The sequence below is a fragment of the Vipera berus genome (assembly GCF_964194415.1).
Source record: "Vipera berus genome assembly, chromosome: 5".
NCBI classification, from domain to species: Eukaryota; Metazoa; Chordata; class Lepidosauria; order Squamata; family Viperidae; genus Vipera; species Vipera berus.
Genome location: NC_138207.1, coordinates 7,857,846 through 7,869,254, shown reverse-complemented (window position 1 = coordinate 7,869,254; position 11,409 = coordinate 7,857,846). Strand labels below are relative to the sequence as shown.

Below are 11,409 nucleotides of genomic sequence, written 5' to 3'. Positions count from 1 at the left end.
TTTCTTATGGTCCAGCTTTCACTGCCATACATTGCAACTGGGAAGACCACAGCCTTGACTATACGCACTTTTGTTGACAGGGTGATGTCTCTGCACCCAATCCTAAAGCCCAACAAACATTTTTTTTGGGGGGGGCGCCTGCCAAATTCAGAAGGGCGGAAAGGGCACGGGTGCAGTGGTTAGGGATCCATGTGCTCTCCAGATGTGAGGGATCGCGGCTTCCATCATCCCCCTCCCCCCTCCCCCCAATTCTCTTTGGGGGAAAAGCTGTATTAGGTCAATGCAGAGAGAGGGGGGGGGAGCCTGCAGATCTGGGGTGCCCAGTTAGGAGCCCCTGGGCTGGACTGGTGTCAAGAGGATCCATTTAGACAGGGTTATATCAGAATGCGGGATTTTACATCACTTTGACATGCAGGTAGACGATTCTTGAGGCTGGGGGATCCATACCAAGGAACCCTTTCTGGAGGAAAGGGCAATTTATTCAGTAGGGGCGGGAAAGGGGAGATAAGCCCCCCCCCTTTCTGGTAGAACCAAAAGTTTTCATTTTAGCAAAGGTGAGGGGGGGGAAAACATATATTGTAGGAGGCACGGTTGGGAGAGCCGGGTGGGGTGGGGGCGGTCTCCCTTGGCAATTTTCAGGACTTTTTGGACCGGCCTGGAATAGGCACTCTCTGGGGAAGTGTGTGTGTGTGTGTCTGTGTGTGTGTTGGGGTCGGTGGCGACGATCTGGAGGGAGGGGGGGGCGAAGTGGAGGGGGCGGCCAGCCGTCCCGTTGGCCCTGTGCAAGTTCCGAGGTTTTGCTTGATAAAAAATAAAATAAAATACAGGGTCAACATTGGGAAATGGGGGGGGGCGAGTCGAGGCGAAGGAAAGCCAGAGATGCGCGCCTGGGGTTTGGTTGTTTTTTTTTTGGGGGGGGGGGAGCTTTCTCTCGCGCCTCTCCAGCCTAGGCTAGCCGTCGGACCTGGGGGTCCCCTTGCTCGGGGTGGGGTGGGGGTGTGTGTGGGGGGGTGCGGTCCAGCGCTTCGCCCGCGGAGGAGGCGGGAAGAGGCGGAGGCGGCGGGAGGGGCCCGATCCGTCCCGGCCGCCCCCCCCCCCACGCCAGTTTTCCATCCCTCCAGCGCCACAGTCGCCCCCAACCCCCCCCCCGCGGCGGTGTTGAGCGCGCCCCCCGCTGGGGCTGTGATCTGCAGTCCTCGCCTTTGTTTGCTCAAGAAATCGCCCTCCGGTCGGCTCGGCCGATGCCGGAGCCTATAAAAGCCGGCGGGGCTCGGGGTTGGTCCAGAGGGGGCGGTGGCTCGCTCCGGGATCCGCGATCGCCTGGCCGCGATGAGCCTCCTGGGCGCGGAGCTGGTGCTGCTGCCGCTGCTTCTGCTGCTCTTGCTGCCGCCGTCGTCGTCGCCGCCCCTCGCCCTCGCCTGGCCGGGTCCGGGGTCGCCCGTGGGGCCGGCCAAGACCCTCTTGCTCATCCAGCCCGAGTCGGCGGAGCCGCTGCCTGCCAAAGGCGCGCAAGGTAGGAGTTTCTAAGCGGGCGGGCGGACGGACTTTGAGCCCCGGATACAGACGAACAGAAAAAAAGGAAGAGTTGGAAAGGGACCTTGGAGGTCATCTAGTCCGACCTCCCCACCCACCCACCCCACTCCCGCTTCAAGCGGGAAAGCCTACACCGCTTCAGGGGACAAGACGGTTGTCCAGCCTCTTCTTGCGAGCCTCCAAGGGTTGGAGCAGCCACAATTTCTGGTGGCCAGCCGTTCCGCTGGTTCATTGTTCTCGTTGTTGTGTTGTTGTTAGCTGCGAAGTCGTGTCCGACCCATCGCGACCCCGTGGACAACGTTCCTCCAGGCCTTCCTGTCCTCTACCATCTTCTGGAGTCCATTTAAGCTCATGCCTACTGTTTCAGTGACTCCATCCAGCCACCTCATTCTCCGTCGTCCCCTTCTTCTCTCGCCCTCAACCTTTCCCAGCATGAGGCTCTTCTCCAGCGAGTCCTTCCTTCTCATTAGGTGGCCAAAGTATTTGAATTTCAACTTCAGGATCTGGCCTTCTAAAGAGCAGTCAGGGTTGATCTCCTCTAGGACTGACCGGTTGGATCGCCTCACAGTCCAAGGGACTTGCAGGAGTCTTCTCCAGCACCAGAGTTCAAAGGCTTCAATTCTTTGGCGCTCAGCCATACATTGCAACTTTGGCGCAATGCCATACATTGCAACTGGGAAGACCATAGCCTTGACTATACACACTTTTGTTGACAGGGTGATGTCTCTGCTTTTTAGTGTGCTGTCTAGATTTGCCATGGCTTTCCTCCCCAGGAGCAAGCGTCTTTTAATTTCTTGGCTACAGTCCCCATCTGCAGTGATCTTGGAGCCCAGGAAAATAAAATCTGTCACTACCTCCATTTCTTCCCCATCTATTTGCCAGGAATTGAGAGGGCCGGATGCCATGATCTTGGTTTTCTTAATGTTTAGTTTCAACCCAACTTTTGCACTCTCCTTCTTCACCCGCAACAAGAGGCTCGTTAGTTCTTCTTCACTTTCTGCCATTAGAGTGGTATCATCTGCATTAGTGCTCTAGCCGGTCTATTTCTATCTCCCAAAGTTCTGGCTGGGGAATTCTGGGAGTTGTAGTCCACCCATCTTAGAATTGCCGAGCTTAAGAGACACTGACACCGAGGTCTCTCTCTCTCTCTCAATTTTTCCCTCCTTCTCTCCCTCCCTCTCTCTCAATTTCTCTTCATCTCTCTCTCTCTCAATTTTTATTTCTCTCCCAATCTCTCTCTCTCTCTCTCTCTCTCTCTCTCTCTCTCTCTCTCTCTCTCTCTCTCTCTCTCTCCGGTTAGTTTCCATCCGTCGCTTCTTGGGCTGCCTTCGGGCGCTTCGGAGAATAGCTTGACCCCCTACTTCTTTTCTTTCGGGCAGCCCGTCAAGCATTGGAATCGGGTCCCCACATCTCTAGACCGTCTCCGGGCCGCCCTCTCGGCGCGGCTGGCGGGACCCAGCTTTTCTTCAGCTGGTTCCGACGGCTTGAGCGCTTTCCCGGGCGCTGCGCTCGATCCAGGACAGCCGGTGTGTGTGTGTGTGTGTGTGTGTGTGTGTGTGTGAAAGGGCCGACACGTGGAGGAACTCGGCGCTCACCCTCCTGCCCGGATCCCGCTTCAACTCTGGAGACCCGCCGATCTCGGAGGGCGGGGGGGAGCGTCTATGGGCCGGTGGTCGTGGAGGCGAGGAGCGGGCGCTGGAAGGGGCGAGACCCCCGTCTTAACCCCGAGAAGCGCCGTGCCTTCGGGGGAGCTGCGGAGGCCGGGTGCGCCCAAGTGGCGTCTGGAGACAGAGATTGGGGGGCGGGGGTGAGGTGGGACCAACCCGCAAACCCTCTCTGTGGCCGTCGGGGTTGCGACAGAGAAGAAGGGGTGGTGGTGTCCCCCTATTCTCCAAAGCACCGGAGAGGGCAGGAGAAGAAAATAACGGGTAGATTGCTAAAGAGAGGGCCAAGCTAGAAATAAAAGAGATTTTCCCTGACAGTGAGAACGTTTAATCAGTGGAACGACTTGCCTCCAGAAGTTGGGGGTGCTCCATCACTGGAGGTTGGTTTTGTGTGTGTGTGTGTGTGTGTGTGTGTGTGTGTGTTTTAAGAGGAGACTGGACAACCCTTTGTCTGAAATGGTATAGGTTCTCCTGCTTGAGCAGGGAGGGTTGGACTAGAAGACCTCCAAGGTTCCCTTCCAACTCTGTTCTTCTGCTCCGCTGACTCGGTCAAAGCGACCCTCTTCCCATCCTTTCCACTTGACGGGATGTCTCTGAACGTGTGAGTAAGAGCAGATTCAGATGCACCTTCCGAGTTCTGATGATGGAGTTCTGATGATGGATGTGCGGGGGGGGGGGGGGGGGGAAAGATTCCCGAGGCGATGCTGGGTGCAGCTTGTTTGCAATTGAAGCGGGGGGGGGGAGGGGGGAGGGGGGCAGACGGGGATAGGTCTCCTTCGGTCACTGAAATCAATTAGATCAGGGGTTCCCAACCAGAGGTATGCCAGACGATATTCCAGGGGCGAAAACTTGGGGTTTTGAAATTATAGCGTATATGCATAATTCGTTGCCGTTATTTCGAACCTTTGTAAGGGGTGTGAGAATATATCAGAAGCGTTCTAGGGGTGCAGGTTGTAGAAAAGTTTCTCCATTTTTCCTTGGGCCGCCTTTCCATTGGCCTGTCCTCTTGGATATTCACCTTTAACTTCGGCTTCTTATGTTGGCTTTGTTCGTGGGAATGAGCCTTGCTGGTGCCATGTGTATCCAGAGGTGAACACTCCAGCTTCATCCTGGCCAGATGAATTGACCTTGTTCTGAGTTTGCACCACAGACAAATCCTAGACCTAGACCAGGGGTAGGCAACCTTGGCTCTTTTATGACTCGTGGACTTCAACTCCCAGAATTCCTGAGCCAGCTGACAAGTTTGAAGACCCCTGGGCTAGAGATGAAGAATGTAACTTGTATTATTAAGCAAACAAATTAACCCAGACAACACGGCTGAGGAATTCTGGGAGCTGAAGTCCACAAGTCTTAAAGTTGTCAGGGGTCTACAACAGTTCATTTAGTGACCCTTCGAAATTACAACATCATTGGGGAAAAAATGACTTAAGACCATTTTTCAGCCTTACGACATTTCCAGCATCCCCATGGTCACGTGATCAAAATTCAAACACTTGGCAACTGGCATGTCCTTATGACTGTTGCAACGTCCGGGGGGGTCACGTGATCACCTTTTGCAACCTTTGGATAAAGCAAAGCCAATGAGGGAAGCCAGTGTCACTTCACAACCACGTTACTCACTTGTCAACTGCTGTGATTCACTTAACAACTGTGGCAAGAAACGTCGTAAAACGGGGCAAAATTCACTTAGCAACTTTCTCACTTAGCAACAGAAATTTGGGACTCAGTTGTGGTGGTAAGTTGAGGACTTCCTGTACTGGTTGTTGTAAAGTTGTAGGCCAGGGGTCTTCAAGCTTGGCCCTTTTATGACTTGTGGACTTTCAACTCCCAGAATTCCTCAGCCAGCATCCGTGCCTGGCTGAGGAATTCTGGGAGTTGAAGTCCATAAGTCATAAAAGGGCCAAGTTTGAAGACCCCTGGTGTAGGCAGCTTCCAAGGCTGTAGTTGGCATGCTTACTATGAGGTCTACCACATATGGGCAGCAGAAATACAAAGAACCACTAGATGGCAAGAAAAAAAGATCGATGATTCCACATCTCTTGGCTGCCCTCTGGAGATCCTGTGGATTTTGCCATACAGATCAATAATTTTGCTTATTGATGTGTGTATGCATTTGTTTATGTATTTATCTTCTTTATTACTTTTATAAATAACTCAGAGTGGTGAACATACCTTAATGCTCCTTCTATTTTACTCATAACAACACCCCTGTGAGGTGGGTTGAGCTGAGGGAAGGTAGCTGGCCCAAAGTCACTCCACCAGTTTTTTTCATGCCTAAGGCAGGACTAGAACTCAAAATCTCCTGATGATTGGTCCAAAGTCACTCAGTTGGCTTTCATGCCTAAGGCAGGACTAGAATTCACAGTCTTCTGGTTTCTAGCCTGATGCCTTAACCACTAGAACAGGGGTCCCCAACCTTGGCAACTTTAAGGCTTGTGGACTTCAATTCCCAGAATTCCTCACTTAGCCATGGCTGAGGAATTCTGGGAGTTGAAGTCCACAAGTCTTAAAGTTGCCAAGGTTGGGGACTCCTGCTTTGGAACCGAGTTCCTCAACCTTGGCAACATTAAGATGGGTGAACTTCAATTCCCAGAATACCCCAGCCAGGAAGTCTGGGAGTTGAAGGCCACAGGTCTTCAAGTGGCCAAGATTGAGAATTGCTGCTTTAGACTGGTTAGCATTTTGCCACAACCCTTGGTTTCCAGAATAGGTAGATATCAGCTCCCATATTTTATTTATATTTTATACCTGAAGGGGTCCCAAGTGAAAAAGAGGAAGTCTTCTCTGTGGTCATATAAATCAGGGGTCTCCAAACTTGGCAACTGGAAGACTGGTGGACTTCAATTCCCAGAATTCCTCAGTCAGCCATGGCTGAGGCATTCTGAGAGTTGAAATCTCACACGTTTTCAAGTTGCCAAGTTTGGAGACCCCCTGTCCTAGACCAGGGGTGTGGAACTTCGGCTCTTTTATGGCTTGTGGACTTCTACTCCCAGAATTCCTGAGCCAGCCGGCTCAGGAATTCTGGGAGTTGAAGTCCACAAGCCATAAAAGAGCCGAGGTTTCCCACCCCTGCCTTAGACCAAACAGAGTCTTGTGCAAAATCATTTTGTGCATATATGTGTGTGGCTTACATTTCTTGCAAACCTGTTTGGTGAATTTAGCATCCCACCTCTGGTGCAAATCCAGAGAATGGGCCGATTCACTTGCTCGATTTTAGTGCGGCGTTTCTTAAACGTGGCCCCTTTAAGACGCGAGGACTTCAACTCCCAGAATTCTGGGCACTGAGGTCCACAAGTCTTCAAGTTGCCAAGTTTATGAGAAACACCTGATGTAGTAGGTTTGGCAGCCAACGCAATGTACCGTTTTCTGGAGCACTCAGAATTCTTTTTCCTTTGCAGGATGTTACTTCGGTGGCCGGTCCTACACTTTGGAGGATACCTGGCATCCTGATTTAGGGGAACCCTTTGGCATTATGCACTGTGTGGTGTGCACCTGCGAGCCGGTAAGTGTAATTGAAGACCCAGGGTCAGAGACAGGTGGGGTTGTTTTTTTTTTCTTTTCAAATTTTTAAATTAATTTTCTAGTATTCCCTTTTGATTAGTGCTTAATAAACACCCTGTTGTCTGGGTTAATTTGTTTGCTTAATAATACAAGTTACATTCTTAATCTCTAGCCCAGGGGTCTTCCAACTTGGCCCTTTTTATGACTGGTGGACTTCAGCTCCCAGAATTCCTCAGCCAGCGTGCCTGGCTGAGGAATTCTGGGAGTTGAAGTCCACCAGTCATAAAAGGGCCAAGTTGGAAGACCCCTGCACTAAAATGTTCTGGGCTCACCACACCTGCGCTGTTAGACCTCCGCATCGAAGGAATATAAAAATGAAGGCCTTCAGTGCACATATTAATAGAAGGGACCTTGGAGATCCTCTAGTCTAACCCCCTGCTCAGGCAGGAAACCCTATACCAGGGGTCTTCAAACTTGGCCCTTTTATGACTTGTGGACTTCAACTCCCAGAATGCCTCAGCCAGCGTGCCTGGCTGAGGACATCTGGGAGTTGAAGTCCACAAGTCATAAAAGGGCCAAGTTTGAAGAACCCTGCTCTCGAGCCCTTTTTTTTTTTTTTTGGCAACCATTGATAAAATAATGGAACGAGGGATCCTGATACGGGCAGTCCTCAGTTAACAATACTTTGTAATAGGGGCAAAGTAGATCGGGTGGCTCAGTGGGTTAGGACGCTGAGCTTGTCGATCAGAAGGTCGGCAGTTTGGCGGGTCGAATCCCGAGTGCCTTGTAACAGAGTGAGCGCCTGTTACTCATCCCAGCGTCTGCCAACCTAGCAGTTCGAAAGCACGTAAAAATGCAAGTAGAAAAATAGGGACCACTACGGTGGGAAGGTAGCAGCGTTCCGTGCGCCTTTGGCGTCTAGTCATGCCAGCCACATGACCACGGAGACGTCCTCGGACAAGCGCTGGCTCTTCGGCTTTGAAACGGAGATGAGCACCGGCCCCTAGAGTTGGAAATGACTAGCACGCATGTGCGGGGGAACCTTTACCTTTACCTTAGATCGGGTGTAGGATGAGGGCGAAGGCTCGTTCTCCAAGCTTGTGGGTCAAACTGCAGTCGAACGCCACAATCCGAAATCCTTTATTCTCTACCCACAATGACACCGAAGAACACCAGTTTGATTGGAGCAACACAAATATCATCGGCCATGCTACCACCTGCCACGCTCGTGAATTCAACGAAGCCTGGCACTCCACAACCAATTCCATCCACAGAAACATCAACCTACAACCAGCCTACAAACCCCTCAGGATCCAAATCAACCACACGGCCAACCAGAGATGGCATCGACACTCAGATCAATCCAACTAAGTCCCCCATTGATGATCAAAGGCCTGGAGACTAAAACATATGAAGAATGGCTATGGGAATTAGGTTTGGCTAGTCCAGGGGTAGGCAACCTTGGCTGTCTTATGACTCGTGGACTTCAACTCCCAGAATTCCTGGGCCAGCCATGCTGAGGGGAAAGGGAGAAGTTTCCAAGCTGAGTCATGCTGGCTCAGGAATTCTGGGAGTTGAAGTCCACGAGTCATAAAAGAGCCATGGTTGCCTACCCCTGGTCTAGTCTAAAGAAAAGAAGAAATAGGGGAGACATGAGATCAGTGTTCCAGTATTGATTGATTGATTTATTGATTGATTGATTGATTGGATTTATATGCCGCCTTATCTCCTGAAAGACTCAGGGCGGCTAAGAACAATAAAACACAATAATACAAATGTTAAAAAAGATTAAACTAACAAGCCCCAATGATAAAATGATAAAATATTAAAAATATTCTACTTAAAATCCCTATCGTCAGTCCAGTTCAGGGGGGCTGCCACAAAGAAGAGGGGGTCAAATTATTCTCCAAAGCAAGAAACAATGGTTGGAAACTAAGCAAAGAGAGAAGCAACCTGGAATTAAGGAGAAACTTCCTAACAGTGAGGACAATTAACCAGTGAGGACAATTAACCAGCTTGCCCCCAGAAATCGTGGGTGCTCCATCACTGGAGGTTTTTAAGAAGTTAGACATTCACCTGTCTGAGATGGTAAAGGTTCGTCTGCTTGAGCAAGGGGGCTGGACTAGAAGACCTCCAAGGTCCCTTCCAATTCTATTCTATTCTAATCCTCCTCCCACCAGCGGTTCACCTTCCAATGATCCTGACCTCCCCATCACAAGAGCCATCACCAGCCTCTCACTGATGACTCACACCTGACCCATCGCAAGACCCTCGCTCGACACCCACACCTGAAGCCCTCATAGACAGAAGAGCACCGACACTGACATCCCTCTAAACTCCGCTGAAGATGTTACCTAGCCTGGTAACGAAACGTTTGGAAACCAACCCAGAAGCTTGGAGAACAAGCCTTCCACCTTACCATAGTTCATTTAGTAACCATTTCCAAAGTTACAATGGCACTGGAAAAAAAGCATTTTTCACACTTATGTCAGTTGCAGCATCCCTGGGGTCATGTGATTTACATTCGGATGCCTGACAATTGGTTCATATTTATGACGACCGTTGCAGTGTCCTGGGGATCCTGTGGTCCCCTTTCGGGACCATATGACAACGGGAAAGCCAGATTCACTTCACAACGGTATTAGTAACTTAACAACGGTATTAGTAACTTTCGCCGCGATCTGAAAACATACCTGTTCGAACAAGCCGGCCTGGCCTGAGGGGGGATTGGTGGGGTTTTTACTATCATTTTATTGGGGTTTTATTAATGTATTTATTGTTTTTTATGGGCATGTATTTAATTACTTTTTAATTTTTGTAGCTTTGTGTTTTATTCTTGCCCTGTACACCGCCCTGAGTCCTTCGGGAGAAGGGCGGTATAGAAATATTAATAAATTAAATTAAAATTAAACAACTGTAGTGATTCACTTAACAACTATGGCCTGAATGGTCGTAGAATGAGAGAAAACTGACTTAACAAATTTCTCACTTGGCAACATACGTTTTGGGCTCAGATTGTGGCCGCAAGTCAAGGACTGACTGTAGTCTGTTCCATCCACTGCTTTGATGCCTCCGTTCTTGTGTTCGGGATCCATAACGCTCCCCTCTTTGAAACTAGGAGACATCTTCGAGAAATACTTCTAGAAAACGTCACTCCTAAAGCAGCCAATTTGAATTTATTTTCCCTAGCTCCCTATCTCAACCAATGAATAACCTTATCCTCAAATATACTAGAACAGAGTTCCCCAAACTTTCGGGGTTGGTGGGCCGGAGCGGAGGGGGAAAAAAGTGATGGTTTTGTGGGGGGTAAACACATGGGCCTATGCATACGTGCACATGAACACCCATTGCTCGAGCGTGTGGAGCCGTGAACGCTCGTGCGAGTGGGGTCACAAACACCCGTGACACTCGCGGTGGCATTCGCGCGAGTTGGGCTGTGCATGTGCACCCGTGCACCTGCCAGCCACTCATGTGGCCCAATGGCCAGTAGACTGTGGCCCAGGACAGGAAGTCTTTGACTTATGACCACAATTGAGCACAAAGTTTCTGTTGCTAAGGGAGACCCTTGTTAAGTGAGTTTTGCCCCATTTTACGACTTTTCTTGCCATGGCTGTTAAGTGAAACACTGCCCTTCTTCATTTAGTAACACGGTTGTTCAGTGGATCTGGTCTTCCCATTGACTTTGCTTGTCAGAAGGACGCAAGTATTAACCACGTGACCCCGGGATGCTATGACTGTCATAAATATGAGTTCAGTCGCCAAGCGTCCGAGTTTTGATCAAGTGGGGACGGTGCAGGGTGGTAAATGTGCAAAACGGTCATAAGTCACTTTTTTCCCCCTGTGCCGTTGTAACTTTGAATGGTCACTAAATGAACTGTTATAAGTCGAGGACAACCTGGATCAGGATCCCTCATTCCAGAGGTTATTAGGCCCACAGGTTAGGACTCGAACACAAGATAGTATAGTATTTGGTGAGCGAAAGAATGATCTTCTGCTTTGGGAAAAAAATGTGCAGAAATGGGTTTTTCTGCCTCTTCTCATCCAAGCCCCACTTTACATCTATTTTATAAACAGAATCTTACACAGGTTCCTTTAAGGATTGGGGCTAACAGCAAGACTCACACACAGCGAGTTCTCAACTTATAACCTTTCGTTTAGTGAACGAAGTTACAATGGAAATGGAAAAAAAAGTCACCTGTTTTTCACACTTAAAAACATTGCCCCACATTGCCCCTTCCCCGTGGTTACGTGACCGAAATTCAGCTGCTTAGCAACCGGCTCTATTTATGACGGTTGTGGTGTCCTTGTGGCCATGGGATCAACCTTTGACTACCAAGAGTTCTGTTGCTAAGCAAGACCGTTGTTTTGCAAATATGGCCTCATTTTAGGACCTTTCTTGCCACCGTTGTTAAGTGAATCACTGCAGTTCTTAAGCTAGCAACACGATTGTTAAGAGAATCCGGCTTCCCCATTAACTTTGCTTGTCAGAAGGTCACAAAAGGTCATCCCATGATCCTGGGAGATTGCAACCGTACATGCCAGTTGCCAAGCATCTGCATTTCGATCACGTGATCGTGGGTGTCAACACTGCCAACATTGGATGTCTTTGCATTGACAACAGAGGGAAATGTAGCCATTTTTTCCCCTTTCACTTTTAGAGTTAGATGATGCTGGGAGGGGGGGGGATGTGAATGAGAGTCCAGCTAGACAT

At 49.9% G+C, this 11,409-nt stretch overlaps 1 protein-coding gene across 1 annotated transcript in view; it reads left to right on the top strand.

Moving 5' to 3' along the window:
- Nucleotides 1-1,329: 1,329 nt before the first annotated feature.
- The window catches only part of CHRD (chordin), a gene marked incomplete at its 5' end in the record, with an annotated part of 61,931 nt that continues 51,851 nt past the window's right edge, over nucleotides 1,330-11,409 (top strand). Inside the window, 2 exons of the mRNA XM_081329148.1 lie at nucleotides 1,330-1,513; nucleotides 6,596-6,699. Of these exons, the coding sequence (XP_081185274.1) occupies nucleotides 1,330-1,513; nucleotides 6,596-6,699 (288 nt within the window). The remainder of the gene's footprint in view (nucleotides 1,514-6,595; nucleotides 6,700-11,409) is intronic.